The 15,481-nt window shown below is 35.9% G+C and overlaps 3 protein-coding genes across 8 annotated transcripts in view; 1 reads left to right on the top strand and 2 right to left on the bottom strand.

Annotated features, from left to right (window-relative positions):
* The window catches only part of sgsm2 (small G protein signaling modulator 2), a 97,317-nt gene extending 96,751 nt beyond the window's left edge, over window positions 1-566 (bottom strand). For all 3 annotated transcript variants that reach the window (XM_051678840.1, XM_051678839.1, XM_051678838.1), the window contains exon 1: window positions 305-566. In XM_051678840.1, the coding sequence (XP_051534800.1) occupies window positions 305-364 (60 nt within the window). In that variant the 5' untranslated portion in view covers window positions 365-566. The remainder of the gene's footprint in view (window positions 1-304) is intronic.
* A 485-nt stretch (window positions 567-1,051) lies between these two features.
* On the bottom strand, window positions 1,052-6,877 carry tnfaip1 (tumor necrosis factor, alpha-induced protein 1 (endothelial)). Of its 4 annotated transcripts, XM_051678890.1 has the most exons (8): window positions 6,537-6,877; window positions 5,898-5,947; window positions 4,210-4,551; window positions 3,934-4,103; window positions 3,011-3,094; window positions 2,825-2,877; window positions 2,517-2,712; window positions 1,052-2,418 (listed from the first exon to the last, which is right to left on the bottom strand). In XM_051678890.1, exons 3-8 carry the CDS (start codon window positions 4,448-4,450, stop codon window positions 2,200-2,202), a joined length of 963 nt encoding a protein of 320 aa, XP_051534850.1. In that variant the 5' UTR covers window positions 4,451-4,551; window positions 5,898-5,947; window positions 6,537-6,877; the 3' UTR covers window positions 1,052-2,199. The 4 variants fall into 4 exon arrangements, with proteins under 4 accessions (XP_051534850.1, XP_051534851.1, XP_051534849.1 ...); XM_051678891.1 differs by lacking the exon at window positions 5,898-5,947 and having other exon boundaries at window positions 6,656-6,877; XM_051678889.1 differs by lacking the exon at window positions 5,898-5,947.
* A 3,072-nt stretch (window positions 6,878-9,949) lies between these two features.
* LOC127429741 (mitochondrial import inner membrane translocase subunit TIM50) overlaps window positions 9,950-15,481 on the top strand; it is a 43,073-nt gene continuing 37,541 nt past the window's right edge. Inside the window, exons 1-2 of the mRNA XM_051678873.1 lie at window positions 9,950-10,171; window positions 14,478-14,637. Of these exons, the coding sequence (XP_051534833.1) occupies window positions 9,971-10,171; window positions 14,478-14,637 (361 nt within the window). The 5' untranslated portion in view covers window positions 9,950-9,970. The remainder of the gene's footprint in view (window positions 10,172-14,477; window positions 14,638-15,481) is intronic.

Consider the following 15,481-nt stretch of genomic DNA (forward strand, 5'->3'; position numbering starts at 1 on the left):
AAAATCCCGGGCCGATTTCTCTTCCCAGTCCACCCCTGGCTTCAATGTAAATCTACTCTAAATGAGACGGAAACTATAGTATCATGACTGGAAACTCACGTCTGACCACTGCAACTCTTAGTACACTATAGCCAACGCATCCCAAACCTGCATTATATGCATGTAATAAAAAAGCATGTCTTAGATCTGCAGCCACTGTATCAATAAACAATGAATCTAAGCTAAATGTACATGCCTTCACAACACTATTAAAAGTAAAAGAATACAATAAAAATACAAAGCAGGTGAAATGCATGGAACTTACCTCTCTTTTCACGTTCCATAGTAATTTCTCTTTAAATTCTTCATCTGTAGTCGAACCCATTGTCCCTGACTGTTAAACAACCAACGTGCAGCATACACTGGCTGGGGACATAAACATGAACGGCTCGCCTACCCTCCTCACAATATTCTTTTATCCTTCCTTCCTTTTCATATAAACGTGAGCACTGACAGCTGAGCTTTGACGCATCTGAGGACTGCTGTAGCGCACAATCGCGAAGCCATCTTCAGTTCCTTTATGACGCCATCACCACGGGCCCCGCCCCCTCGGCATTGTTGATCAATGGGATAAATCTTTTCACACGGCGTACGCCAAAGGCAGTTCAGGGCAGGCATGGACGGCGATTTATTTTTAGCTCTCCTCCACGTTTGACAGCTCAGACTGAGGCGCTTGTGGTGGTTGAACTAATCAGTGCATTGGCATCAGGCGTACATACGGCTGTGCATGACCTAAAAATCGCACAGATGCATGCAGACAAAATACATTTATAAAATTCTAGTATGCACAGAAAACAAAAAAAAACAAAAAAACCCAGTCAATGGTTCATACTTATTATTTTAATTGTATATTACTATAAGGGATTGAATCAAACACACAAAAAAAGTCTGCCATAAGCAGTATAATTATGATTTGTCTTTAATCTGTACTGACTTGATTAAAGTTAGCGCTTGATCAAAACAAACATTTGCGTTAAAAATACTTTAATCATTAAATAATTGTTAAGAAAAATCTACAGTTCACATTTATTCATTAGACGTTAAAAGCAAATTTCTTGTCATCATAATAGAGAAATTATAAACACAACAATGTCATTGTCTTGATGCAACACTCCAAGTTCAAATGCATGAATTCATTTTATCAAACCTATTTTACATGAACCATCTTAAATCACAGTATGGGCGATTAATATAAGGCATGACTGTTAAAAGTTCACCCAAAAATGACAATTCTTTGTTAATTTATTATCCTCATGCCATCCCAGATGTGTATGACTGTCTTTCTCTGACGAAAAATATAACTCCTTTTTCACAACAAATCTTGACATCAGCGGTCTCCTTAGCGATCATGGTTTCTAGCTCGATTACACTTCCTTGTGCCATCTAGCGCTCTGCACATGCATCAAGCACTAGGAAGTGTAATCGAGCTTGAAATCATGATTGTGCCTAAAGACTGCAATGGCAAGATGTACAGTGAAAATAGATCTATATTTTGGGTTGTTCCCACTCACAACCAACTGAATCGCTTCAGAAGACATGGATTAAACCACTGGAATCGTATGGATTATTTTTATGCTGCCATTATGTGCTTTCTGGAGCTTCAAAGTTTTGGTCACCATTCACTTGTATCGTATGGACCTACAGAGCTGAGATATTGTTCTAAAAACTTAATCTTCATACAAATCTGGGATGGCATGAGGGTGAGTAAATGAGAGAGTTTTCATTTTTGAGTGAACTACAATTTTACGGGAGTATATGATCCCGTAAGGTTATCAGAAAGAGTAATACATTTGGTAGATTCATTTTGGAAATATGTTATCAAACATAAAAGTACTAAGATTAGGCTTAGTAATTTCTAAAGTGTTTTCCATAAAACATTTTTTTAATGTTGAGGTAAATAAATTCAAATGAAGGAACTGACAGCAAACCTTGTTCAACCTTAGTCAACCTTATTTGTAAAGTTCACATTATTGCCATTTCATCCCAAACAAGGATTGTCAAGCCTCCTCTTACAGCCATTTAACAAAGCAGCAACCTGTTCCGGCGGTGAATTACAAAGTGGTAATAGGTTCTCTCAGAGATTGGTGCTGGTAATTAGTGTTCTCCACAGTCAATGCGAAAACTGAGGCACTAGTGGCAAAACCTCAAACAGCAGTTAGGCTAATGTCCAAGTGGTCTGTCGTCATAAGTGCTGTATCTTTTGATGTGGATGCGACGCACACGCTCCTTCAGCTCCACGGCTTCCTCCTCTTCACTGTGTGAGCAACAATTGTCACGCCTGCGGGTGGCCTCCAACAAGGAGTAATCTGGGACTGGGAGAGTCTCATAAAGCAGGGCATTTAGTGTTTCCTCGTAGATTCGTGCCTCTGGAAACTCAACCTGTGACAGAATTCTTTATAAGAGTTCTTCAACTTACACGCTATTAGTGAAACAGCCAATGAGAGAGTCTCTAAAATAACACATCAAATGGAACTTACCTTGGTCTGCTTCTTCTCAGTAGCATAAACAATGGATGTGCAGCAGATTTCTGATAGCTTGCGGCCCTGACCATAAAAGGACCAGCAGCAGATCTCATCTCCAATGACATCTTTAATGAACAGTACACGACCACTGTAGCTCAGCGACAGCTTCTCGAACAACTCAATATTCTTGAGTAAGTTGTCATCTGAGTTGCTTTTAAGAAAGATTAAGACCAATCAAAAAAGAAAAAGCTTCATCACTGGTGGTCAAATAAACATCTAAAAAAAAATAGCTAAGTATAGTCCTAGTTTACAAGTATTTTTACCTGGTATAGGAATATTTGTTGTTACCCCGGTTGTATAGCAGTTTCACAACAGGCTGTAAGTGGAAAACAACAACTAGCATGAGACGTGTAGTGTTGAAGATGATTTTGTTTTTAAATTAACATAAAAAAACCTAAATGACAACAAATCACTTGCAGAGAATATTTATATTGCTCTGAGAATCTCACCCTTACGCAGCCCTGTATAAGTCTCTCCTCCTCTTTAGGAGATGTTATGACTGGGATAACACATAATGCTTTTTCTTTATTATCCTGCCAAAAAGTAAAAACAATTAAAAAAAAACAATCAACTGAGTGCAGAACCTAGTTTTCAAAGATTTTATTTCCTATTTTATCGAGTGCTTTTACCAAGTCTTATATAAAGGGTTAGTTCACCCAAAAATGAAAATTCTCTCATCATTTACTCACCCTCATGCCATCCCAGTTGTGTATGACTTTCTTTCTTCTGCATAACACAAACGAAGATTTTTAGAAGAATATATCAGCCCTGTTTGTCCAAACAATGTAAGTGAATGGTGAACAAAACTTTAAAGCTCAAAAAAGCACATAAAGACAGCATAAAAGTAATCCATATGACTCCAGTGGTTTAATCCATGTCTTGTGAAGCAATCTTATCGATTTTGAATAGGAACAGACCAAAATATACGTCTTTTTTCACTGTGCATCTTGCCATTGCAGTCTCTAGGCACAATCATGGTTTCAAGCTCGATTTCACTTCCTAGTGCTTGATGCATGTGCAGAGCGATAATATGGAACTAGGAAGTGTAATCAAGCTTGAAATCATGATCGCCAAGGATAGTTTATTTTGAGAAAGTAGTTGTATTTTGGTCTGTTCTCACCCAAAACAGATTAAATCACTTCAGAAGACACATATTAAAACACTGAAGTCTTCAGGATTACTTTTATGCTGCATTGATGTGATTTTTGGAGCATCAAAGTTTTGGCCACCATTTACTTCCATTGTATGGTCTCACAGAGCTGAGATGTTCTTCCAAAAATATTTGTTTGTGTTCTGCAGAAGAAAGAAAGTATTGAGGGTGAGTAAATGATGAGAGAATTTCATTTTTGCATGAACTATTCCTTTAACAAACCTGCAGAGCCCTCTGGCACATGTCTAACAACCCCTGGATCTGGTAATACTTGGCTTCTGCCAGGAGCTCCATGATACCCTGTCTGCTTTTAGGTAAGGTCACAAATCCATCACGGAGATAGCTGAGAATTGAACAAAAGTGTTTCCCACAGCGATCAATTAGAATCCAACCTAAAAAGAACAGAGAATCCGCTTTAGGTGGCATAAGCACTGTGGGCCAAGGTTAAAGAGGTTTCATCTTATCTTAACCTGGCTACGCACTGGCTAAATAACTCACCTTCCTTATCAGTAAGCACCTCCATCTTTCCACTGAACATGGACCTCAGCAGGGTGTCCTGCCGGGTGAGTACTTGCAGTGTTGAATAGTAAAGGTTTCCACCAACATTGAGCTGCACATATTTATTGCCAGATACACCATGGTAGGTGCAAGCATTAGTCTTGGGACAAGCCGCTGAAGGGACTGACACAATGGGCCCAGTTTGTGGTTGGAGCTTGTGCAGGCAGCTCTCTCCTGACATGTCCCGCTGTAGGTAGATAACCACCCTGCACACGATGGGTCGGATATCCCCCGCCGTGGTGAATGCTGCTAGTGAAGCCAAACCTTCGTGCTACACATATCCTTAAACAAAATGCATAAAACTTCATATCAGTATATTACAAGACCCTTAGAAATTATTTACAGTACTTCTACTAAAGAAAATAAACAAGTTTGTCATTACTAAAAAACTTGAAGGCTCACTAGCAATGGCTTGGTTGTCTTTGATATCCACAACAAGTATATTTAAAGGTGCACACAGTAATTTTTCTCATTAAAAAAGTTTTGCTCCTTTAGAAATTTATTGTAATTTTGAAACATATGTATAAAATTAAAACCATGATGAATCACATGAGATGTAGATGCTAATCATATCAGTAACCTTATAAAAGCTGTTTTATTCTACATGGAAAGGGTCCCCTCATGGTGGTTGCCATGTTAGGATCACAGGACCACACAAATACTACTTACTTAACCTCAGTAACTGCTCTGTTACTGAACAATTTCACTCATGGATTAAATTAATCTTGGTTGACTGTGAATAGTGAATTTCTACAATGGCATTAGTTACTGAAATTATCATGTTTGAATAATGCTGCATCCACACCTCTAGGTGTACACTGTATGCTTGAGTATCTACAACAGAAATGCACAACCGTGTCATTTATACAGCGATTTATAAAGGGTTAGTTCACCCAAAAATGAATTTTTAAAAGAATATATCAGCTCTGTTGGTCCTCACAATGCAAGTGAATGGTGACTGGACCTCAGAAGGACCAAACAGCACATAAAGGCATCATAAAAGTAATCCATATGACTCCAGTGGTTAAATCCATATCTTCAGAAACGATATGAAAGGTATGGGTGAGAAACAGATCAATATTGAAGTCCTTTTTAAATGAAAATCTACACTTTCACTTTCATTTCCACATTCTGGTGTGGAAGTGACTTTCACATTCAGCCACGTACTGGTTGGGGCTGGTCAAAGGTGGACATTTATAGTAAAAAAAAAGGGCTTAAACATTGATCTGTTTATCACACTTACCTATCATATAGCTTCTGAAGATATAGATTTAACCACTGGAGTCTTATGGATTACTTTTATGCTGCCTTAATGTGCTTTTTGGACCTTCTGAGTTCAGGTCACCTGAGAATCACAAGAGAATTTTCATTTTTGGGTGAACTATCCCTTTAATACCAGGCGCTTGAATGCGCGAGCTCATAATCGTGTCGTGGGTGATTGAGTCGTAAGTGTCCCAGTGTTCAGTGGATGAACACCCTTTCCCGAATTCATGTTCACGATATACTGATTCACAACAATGGGAGCTAGGGAGCTGATTGAGACACCACAAAACATAAAATAAATAAATAAATACTGTCTGCACCTTTACAGGGACGATTCACTCAAAAAAATGTATTCTGTCATTTACCGGTACTCAACCTTATGTTGTTCAAAACTTGTATGACGACTTTGTTTCTTCTGTGGAAGACAAAACAAAATGTAAGGGAGAAAGACAGCCTCAGTCACCATTAACTTTCATTGTATGGTAAAAAAAAATGCAATGAAAGTTAACGGTGACTTAGGCTGACATTCTGTCTAAGATCTCGTGTTATGTTCCATGCCATAATGAAAGTCATACGGGTTTGGAACAACAGCAAGGTGAGTGAATAATAACAGAATTTTCATTTTTAGGTGAACTATCCCTTTAAGACATACTATGAAATCACAAAACAGTACGACCTTGTGCTGTAGCAACTAAACATAACTTTGATGATTAACAGACCAACTAAACTGACAAAGACTAAGATTTAGCTATCTCGTGAATTTACATATCTGGGCTATTACCTAATACATCATTTATTTTGTCGGTGAATTACTACATTACAAACAAAGCCTATACAGATATACAGCTAAATAACAAACATAACTAAAAACATTTCAGGACTTTAGTTAAGTAATGCTGAGCTAAAAATGGAAAATCGCAGTTGTTCAATAAGTTTAATTCATAACAGTTACAAGTAAAATCAAGTTTGTCGCCAAAAAAAGAAACTTCAGCAAGTAAACTCACCCACTGTGATGGGCGTTTACCTTGAACCCAAAGAAACGATCAATGCGACAGTTTTACTTCCATCACATCTGATAAGAAGAAAAGCAAATATCTGAATATATAAAAATAAAACGCTTAACTTTTACTTTCAGCAGCGATACAGCCGATGGTGCTTTCGCTTCTTCTTCTCTGAAAGTATAACAGCAACAGATTAAACCGTGAACAGACTGCACTGCCACCCATTGGCTAGTTGACGCTCACACAAGTCCAGTATTTACAGCAGTGATGTGCGCTTTCGAAACACTGCTTCATGAAGCTTCGAACCCTTTACGAATCATTTGGTTCAAACCAATGCCTCGGATCGCTTAACAAACTGGCCAAGTCACGTGATTTCAGCAAACGAGACTTCGTGACGTCATACAGTTTCGAAATGTTTCACGGTTACGCTAGGGGGCGCTGATCCCACAGTGAAACCCTGAATCAGTGTTGACTGCAGACTGATCTCGAGTCAGCTCAGCAATAACTAAGGCCAATAAAACCAGACTGATTTAAACAAGAGTTGCTGATTTGAATTCAGTCATCTTAATTGATTTTCCCCCTAAGGGGAAAAAATCTAAATGTTGTGTTTATGAGAAAGAAATTTGAGAGAGACATCGATATTTTGTGATATTTAAAGAGATGTATTTATTTTACATAAGGTGAATCTGGAATTTTGGCTATCGTATATGATAACACGTATATCGATTTAATTTACTACTCCCAATTTAATTACGTTCGAAATGTTGTATAGAGTACAGGTTAACACACTCATCATTTAGCTTAAAATACTTACATGTGTGAGTTCACTATTCTACTTGTTACATGTTTTATATTGTTAAAATGTGGTTATGTTTAGAGGTTGGGGTAGGGTTAAGGGATCTAAAATATCTATAAAACAGTAAAAAATGTACAGATATATTTATAATCAATTCATGTATTCAAATATAGTTGTAATGGGTTTGTCAATATTTTACATTTCTAAAGCTGTAAATAAGTAAAAATGTTTACGTTTTAGATGCTTTCAAATGTCCATATTGGACGTTTTAGTGTCTATTCAAACACAAAAACATGTACGTTTAATGTTACAAATATAAACGTACAAATTGCTACGTATATTAATGAGATCAGGCTGGAGTTCATGTCTCCACTCTGGCTGAGTGTAACTTATTACCATAACGTTTCGTTTTCAAATGTTTATCTGTCAAAGCATAAATATTTTTGAAAATCTGTTTATACAAAACAAATAGTTTTTTTTTTAGAATAAAAAAGTAAAGAAATGTATTGCTTTGTATTTAAAATTATTTTAAAACAGTAATTAAAAAAGGGCCAACTTATATAAAGGACTACATATTCTCATCTGTTTATTTCAGGATATTGTAGACAACCATGAAAAATCTATGACAAATACGGGGCAGTAAATAATTTCCAATGCACTGTGTCATTGGAGCGGCTCGAGTCTTCTCGTTGCATGTACACGCCTGTGACCAGCAGATGCGGTGCGGTGTTTCGAGCGCTTCGAAACAGTGAATCATTTCCCGAAGCAATTGGTTCAATTGACACGAAGTATCGGAAAGCTTAGATTCAGCTATCAATAACTTACAGTCGTTACTAACAACTGTACATTTTAATAATTATATAAATATTGATGACAATAATCAATATTGAGGAATAAAATGTGTAGCATAATTTTTTTAAACTATTTAAAATGATAAAAAATATTAAAATACAATCCTATATTTATTACAGTGAGTGACAGAATTGTCCGATTCCTTTTGGTTTTAAAATAAAGTTAGCATCGCAAGTTAGTATTTTAAATAGTAAATATAATTTACAAACAAAGTGCTTCCAACAACTAGAGGCCGTTTTTAATGGGATGTCTATGGAAGAGATGCTTCAGTGTGCAGAATAAGCTGCTTTTGTGAAGAAACAGCTCACCACTTCATGAACTGACCGCCTGTTCGCTAATCTCCAACGTGTTGTACACTAAACACATTTTTTTTGGAGTGAACTATGTGTGGTGTTTTATCCACAGTTCTCTTGAGCAACCACTTGGCGGCGCCATGATGATTGTAATCGCCTGTTTTGTATTTCTCGTCTCCAGACGCCAAGTAAAAACTACCGAAACGAGAGATACAGAGAACAACTATTTAAGTGTTATTTGGTGTAACTTTTCTCCTGATCATCATTTCATGTCATCTACACACTCAGGTGAGGCACTGACTATAAAAAAATAAAAAAAAAAATAAAAAAAAAGGTAATCTCGGCTCTGTGAATGTTTTTTGACTATTTTTTTTGACTATTTTTTTTACATTTTTTTTTATTTTTTTTACAAATGTAATACCTTAAACATTACATCACTCGCTAAGAATATACGCCGATGCGAGTGAAAACACTGGAGATCGGAAATTGAAAATAGTCGAATTGTGGAACACTTCCGCGTTCAGGAAAAATGTGGATTAGAGAAGACATGGACAAATTTGCGACAGGTAGGTGTTGATTTACGGCCCTCCCTATTTATTTGTATGGTATCCGCAAACGGCCTTTACTGTCGTAACACGCTAGTTTATCGTTACCAGTTGTTACGCTCTCTCTAATGGCAAAAAACGCGGGTGTTGTTACATAGGTATAAAAGATCTGTAAATGACCAATTTCTACAGTGGGACTTTTATGTTAAAACTTGCACAAGCTCACAGTGAATGTTCTAGACTTGTGAAAGTAACGCAATATCTCCCTAATGTGTTAAACATGACAATGTATCTAATATTATCAAATCAGATATAGCGTTAATTAATAATTAATAATGTGTGTGTGTGTGTGTGTGTGTGTGTATGTGTGTGTGTGGCAAAAATACTGTGAAACTTTTTATTATTATTATTATTGCAAAAAGTAGAACGAATATGCCAGGGGAGTACATGCATAAACATTCAAAAACATATAATAAAAGTATATAAACATTATAAAAATCACAGAAAGTAATGGTTTTTAGGGCTTTGGAGCTGTTGGAGGTAGCAAGAGTAACCAAATAGGATTTTAAATCCTTACAAAAATAGCAAAAGAGGGCACAACGCTGAAATTTACATTTGTGTATGAAAAACTTTGCAAATACATTTATTAAAAAAAATAATAATAATAAATAAAAATAAAAAAAATAAAAATCTTTTAAACCTACATCAAAAGTATGACAGCCAAATAAGACATATTTGTATGATACAGGAAAAACAATACTGGGAACTTTTTTTTTTTTCAATACTGGGAACTTTCATAAGCTTTTGACGATGACAGTTACGACATTTCAAGATCCGCCTTCATCACTAATTTCATAGGTTCGGCTGCCTGCCAATCACCCCAAACGTAACCAATCAAAATCGTTTGTCCTTTCCACTCGTGCCCCCGGTAATAGCTGCATCACATTCAAGATGTCGGCGGTGTCAGTGTATCCCATGTGTGTCCGGGCGAGCCGGGGCCTCTTCAGACTGCGACAGAGCGCCAGCAGCAGCTCAACCCACGCGGTGCTGGATGTTGTCAGGGCACTTTCGGCTGACACCACCAGTAGTAGTGCCACAGGAGGACTGGCCCAGGCGATACTACAAGAAAGGCTTCAGCAACAGCAGAAAATGGTATGAGTGAGTGCTGTGACCGTCTGACATTCGGATTAGACAACCTTTTAGTGTATCAATAAAAACATAAGCGCATTCTCATTTGTTAGTGCTGAAGCGTTGAGATTGTTCATGCAAACACGATCACAAATGGTCCAATTCTCTCTCGTATGTTGACAGGTGATGTTTGAATGAAGTCAGGCTCAAGAGTCATTGACACCCCAATGTTATATATGAGCAACTCGTCACATTGGTAATATGTACCTTATACAGGTATAGGTTTGAGGCCATATATTGCATTAAATATTTATTTAACCTTCTAAATGGCTGTAGTTTTCCAATTAGGCTAATAGTAGCCTATATTAAGTGTTTGTATTTCTTCTGTGGCTTAGTTTAGAATAACAAATGTCATAATCAACAAATGATCAGTGTGCGTGCTGTTGTGTGACTTAATGATATATTAGTGACTTTCTCGGTGAAGTTGCAGCATGCAAGGTCAGGAGCCTTCTTTTGACTGCAGAATGCAAATGAATGCTGAAGGCTGATTCTGTCAAAGGACAGTTGATCTATTTTACTGACATTTCAACAGAACCTTCAAAATTGTTATTGGTGCATATCACAGGAATGATTATAATTCTCTGCTGTGTATGAAAGTCCAGGTTTAAGACAAGGATTGGGGCGTGAAACGTATTCCATAACTTGCACTCATGTTTTGCTGTTTAATGGTTATTTTATGATGTCACAATCTGCAGCATTCCGTTGCTGAGTTTCATTTTATATAAAGTGAAATCTTAAAGGTGCACTCAGTAAGTTTTTCCTCATTAAATAAGTTTTACTCCTAAAAAATTAATAGTAATTTTGAAACTAAAATCATGAGCACTCACATGAGATGAAGACTGCAGTGACAGTCATATCAGTAACCTTATAAAAGCTTTTGTATTCTGCATGGAGAGGTCCCCTTTTGGAGGCTGCCATGTTGGGATCACATGACCAGGCGAATACTACTCTCTTAATCTCAGTAACCACCCTGTTATTGGTTGGGATGTGCGGTACGTCAAATTTAATCCATGTTTGAACGTACATTTGAGTCGACTAGTCTAAAAAGTAAGAAACTTTTTTTGTTGAAACGACACATTTAAAATACTTAATCTATTCCAACAGCCAAATCCGACTCTAAATTCTGCTAAAAAGGAGCATTTATCTGAAACGTGCTTGCCTTGCATCATGATCATTGTACATTATTAATCGACAGTAACAGTAATTAAATATAATAGAATTTGACACGCATTCACTGAATCAGCGTTAGCGAATACAATATATTGAAAACAGTTGAATGAATAGTGCAGGACCCTAATAGCCTGTTCTAAGTGGAATTCACCAAGTAAAAGTTACTTAACATATTAAAAGTTAGAAATGCTCTGAAAAGTTGCATGTAATTTAGGACATGCATTAGCCAGTTATCTAATATTACAGCTGTTCGGTAAAGAAAGTTAACCAATAACAGTTATGATGTAAAAAAAAAAAAAAAACTAGTATAGAAAAAAATAGGTCTGAGAAATGTATTGTTCTAAACTTGACATGCACATAGAATAAAAGAAAGTTTAACCAGTTAAGCAGTTGGCACATCATTAAAAATAGCCTTGTTGATCAGCAAGTTAAGAAAAAAAATGGCATACCTAACCATAAAATAGTCATTTTCTAGCATACATTTTTGATGAGCAAAATTAACATGTCAACATTGTCCGGTGAAAGACAGGACCTGACTCACCTGAGGCGATTATCCTGCACTTGAAAAAGTCAGCTCTGTGGGAAAATAACTTTCAAGCACGGACAGATTTAAAGAAGACTCAAATGTGAAAACATCTATAGCGACTTGAATGGCAACATTTTGGAAATCCACTCCCTGCACTACCACCAAAGTGATTTCCGTAGCTACTCGTCTTGTGAGAGGACATTTTCCTGCGCACGAAGCGAGTGAGAGAGGGAAGAAGCACGCGTCTCCTGAGGTAAAATGAAACTTTGTATTCATCTGCTCCAGATTAGAGCCCGACCGATATGGGATTTTTGAGACTGATATCGATTTTAGAGAGGGGAAAATTCACCGATTATTGATATGGTGGCCGATATATTTAATTTTTGAGCTGGAATGAAAACAGACCTTTTCTATGTGTATTGTACACCAATTTTGCACCGATATGATTATGCAAAGGTACTCAGAAGGCTGCTTTCTTAAATATTTTTATCAAAGAATATTTGACATTATTATTATTATACATAGTCAACAAATTCTAGAAATGAACACTGAGAAAATAAAGAATAAATTCAAATAAAATAAATAGCTAAATAAACATCAGTACTGAATGTTTAGTATCAGTCAGCTGCTGACCATTTAAATAAAGAATAAATAAAAATAAAATAAATAGCTAAATAAACATCAGTGCTGTTTAGTATCAGTCAAATGCTGACCATTAAAATAAAGAATAAATAAAATAAATAGCTAAATAAACATCAGTACTATATGTTTAGTATCAGTCAAATGCTGACCATTTAAATAAAAATAAAATAAATAGCTAAATAAACATCAGTACTGTTTAGTATCAGTCAAATGCTGACCATTTAAATAAAAATAAAATAAATAGCTAAATAAACATCAGTACTGTTTAGTATCAGTCAAATGCTGACCATTAAAATAAAGAATAAATAAAAATAAAATAAATAGCTAAATAAACATCAGTATTGTTTAGTATCAGTCAAATGCTGACCATTAAAATAAAGAATAAATAAAAATAAAATGAATAGCTAAATAAACATCAGTACTGTATGTTTAGTATCAGTCAATTGCTGACCATTAAAATAAAGAATAAATAAAAATAAAATAAATAGCTAAATAAACATCAGTACTGTTTAGTATCAGTCAAATGCTGACCATTAAAATAAAGAATAAATACAAATAAAATAAATAGCTAAATAAACATCAGTACTGTATGTTTAGTATCAGTCAATTGCTGACCATTAAAATAAAGAATAAATAAAAATAAAATAAATAGCTAAATAAACATCAGTACTGTTTGTTTAGTATCAGTCAATTGCTGACCATTAAAATAAAGAATAAATAAAAATAAAATAAATAGCTAAATAGCAGTACTGTATGTTTAGTATCAGTCAAATGCTGACCATTTAAATAAAGAATAAATAAAAATAAAATTAATAGCTAAATAAACATCAGTACTGTTTAGTATCAGTCAAATGCTGACCATTAAAATAAAGAATAAATACAAATAAAATAAATAGCTAAATAAACATCAGTTCTACTGTTTAGTATCAGTCAAATGCTGACCATTTAAATAAAGAATAAATAAAAATAAAATAAATAGCTAAATAAACTTCAGTATTGTTTAATATCAGTCAAATGCTGACCATTAAAATAAAGAATAAATAAAAATAAAATAAATAGCTAAATAAATATCAGTACTGTATGTTTAGTATCAGTCAAATGCTGACCATTAAAATAAAGAATAAATAAAAATAAAAATAAATAGCTAAGTAAACATCAGTACTGTTTAGTATCAGTCAAATGCTGACTATATTAATACTGACGAGACAAGAGATAAACAGCGGCAGTGGTGTTACACCGTATTCTGCTATACAAGTTCAGGAGAAACTTTCATCGGTGGAAAACCAGACTTTTAAATATTACATTTTATAAATGCTACGACTGGAATTGTTCGGTTGAAGTGAGTACCAAACTGTGAATCCTGAACAAAAGAGTTCGGTGAATACATGTTTACACATTAGCTTCCACTCAGCTGACAAGCAATAAAAGTAGCTACGTGATTGGCTAGTTAGCTATAAGCTCATTGTCATGGAGAGTAAAAGACGGACGTTGTTTATTTTACTTTCCAGCATTGTGTCTCACCAACTTGGTAACAACATAGCATGAAATCAACACTCAACAGACACAATCCACCACCGCACCGTTGTTTGCTGAGCTGCAAAAAGATGCTCTGATGTTTACCTTTCAATTTGCTACATTACTGACTGCACTGACAAACTATAGCTGGCTAACAGCAAACAGACATGAGTGACATGGTTGTCAGGGACAGGGTTAACGTTATATTAGTTATATTGAAAAGGGAAAATGGAGTCACACATAGTTAACAACTGTGTGTGAATAGTGAATTCCTGCAATGGCATCGGTTACTGAAAATTGTGTTTGAATGATGCTGAATCCTCGCCCCTAGGTGTCAGTGTAAGTCAAAGACGACATTTTCAAAAAATTACTGAGTGGACCTTTAAGTGGCATAATGCTTTGAAACTTTGTTCACAGGGCCAGCCTCCACCAGAGGGCGATGATTCTGGTCAGAAGAAAGATGAACAGGGTGAGGACAAGAAACAGAAAGAGAACACAGCATACGCTAAGAAGGTGGTCCTTCGGTTAGCAGGGATAATGGGACTTGGAAGTACGGTTGGCATTGTATACTTATTTGGTGAGTTTGAATGTTGCTTTTCTTAAGGGTGAACACTGAAGATTTGCTTTGAACAGTGTTGGATTTTTAAAAACGTTTGTAACAACTGGGATGTTTGGAATATTCTGGAACACTTAATTAACTTAAGACTTTTGGAGGACATTATTCCAATATTTTGTATGTGGTGCTGAATATAAGCACCACAGAGGGCCATATCATCATAATTATGTAGCCTACGTCTATTGACTTTGTTGTGGAAGATGAAGTTGGTAAAATGTTAACTTATTTACACAACAACCTTATACGTGTTTTATTTCAAGCATGTTAAAATGATGATTTTTAATCTTAACTATTTACAATTATTCAGTATCTCTTGAACTGATGAGTGGATTATATATATGTATATACACCGATCAGCCACAACATTAAAACCACCTGCCTAATATTGTGTATGTCCCCCTCGTGTCGCCAAAACAGCGCCAGCCCTTATCTCAGAATAGCATTCTGAGATGCTATATTTCTATTATTCATGCATCCTTCACAAAGAAGAATCTGCCCGATTCCAGCCTTGCTGAAGCACCCTCAGTTCATCACCAATCCTCCACCAAATTTCACGGTGGGTGCGAAACACTGTGGCTTGAAGGCCTCTCCAGGTCTCTGTCTAAACATTAGACGACCAGTTGGAGGATCTGTGATGATCTAGGGGTGCTTCAGCAAGGCTGGAATCGGGCAGATTCGTCTTTATGAAGGACACATCATTCAAGCCACGTACAAGGTTATCCTGGAAGAAAACTGGCTTCCTTCTGCTCTTGACAATGTTCCCCAACTCTGAGGATTGTTTTTTCCAGTAGGACAATGCTCCATG

Source organism: Myxocyprinus asiaticus, chromosome 39 (assembly GCF_019703515.2).
Source record: "Myxocyprinus asiaticus isolate MX2 ecotype Aquarium Trade chromosome 39, UBuf_Myxa_2, whole genome shotgun sequence".
NCBI lineage: Eukaryota > Metazoa > Chordata > Actinopteri > Cypriniformes > Catostomidae > Myxocyprinus > Myxocyprinus asiaticus.

Excerpts from the sequence above, each read along its gene's own strand:
- tnfaip1 (XM_051678891.1), bottom strand. The coding sequence starts at position 4,450 with ATGTCAGGAGAGAGCTGCCTGCACAAGCTCCAACCACAAACTGGGCCC. Across the intron at positions 3,095-3,933 it reads TGTGCCAGAGGGCTCTGCAG|GATAATAAAGAAAAAGCATT; the intron begins GTTTGTTAAAGG and ends ACTTTTTGGCAG. Across the intron at positions 2,878-3,010 it reads TTATACAGGGCTGCGTAAGG|CCTGTTGTGAAACTGCTATA; the intron begins GTGAGATTCTCA and ends TTCCACTTACAG.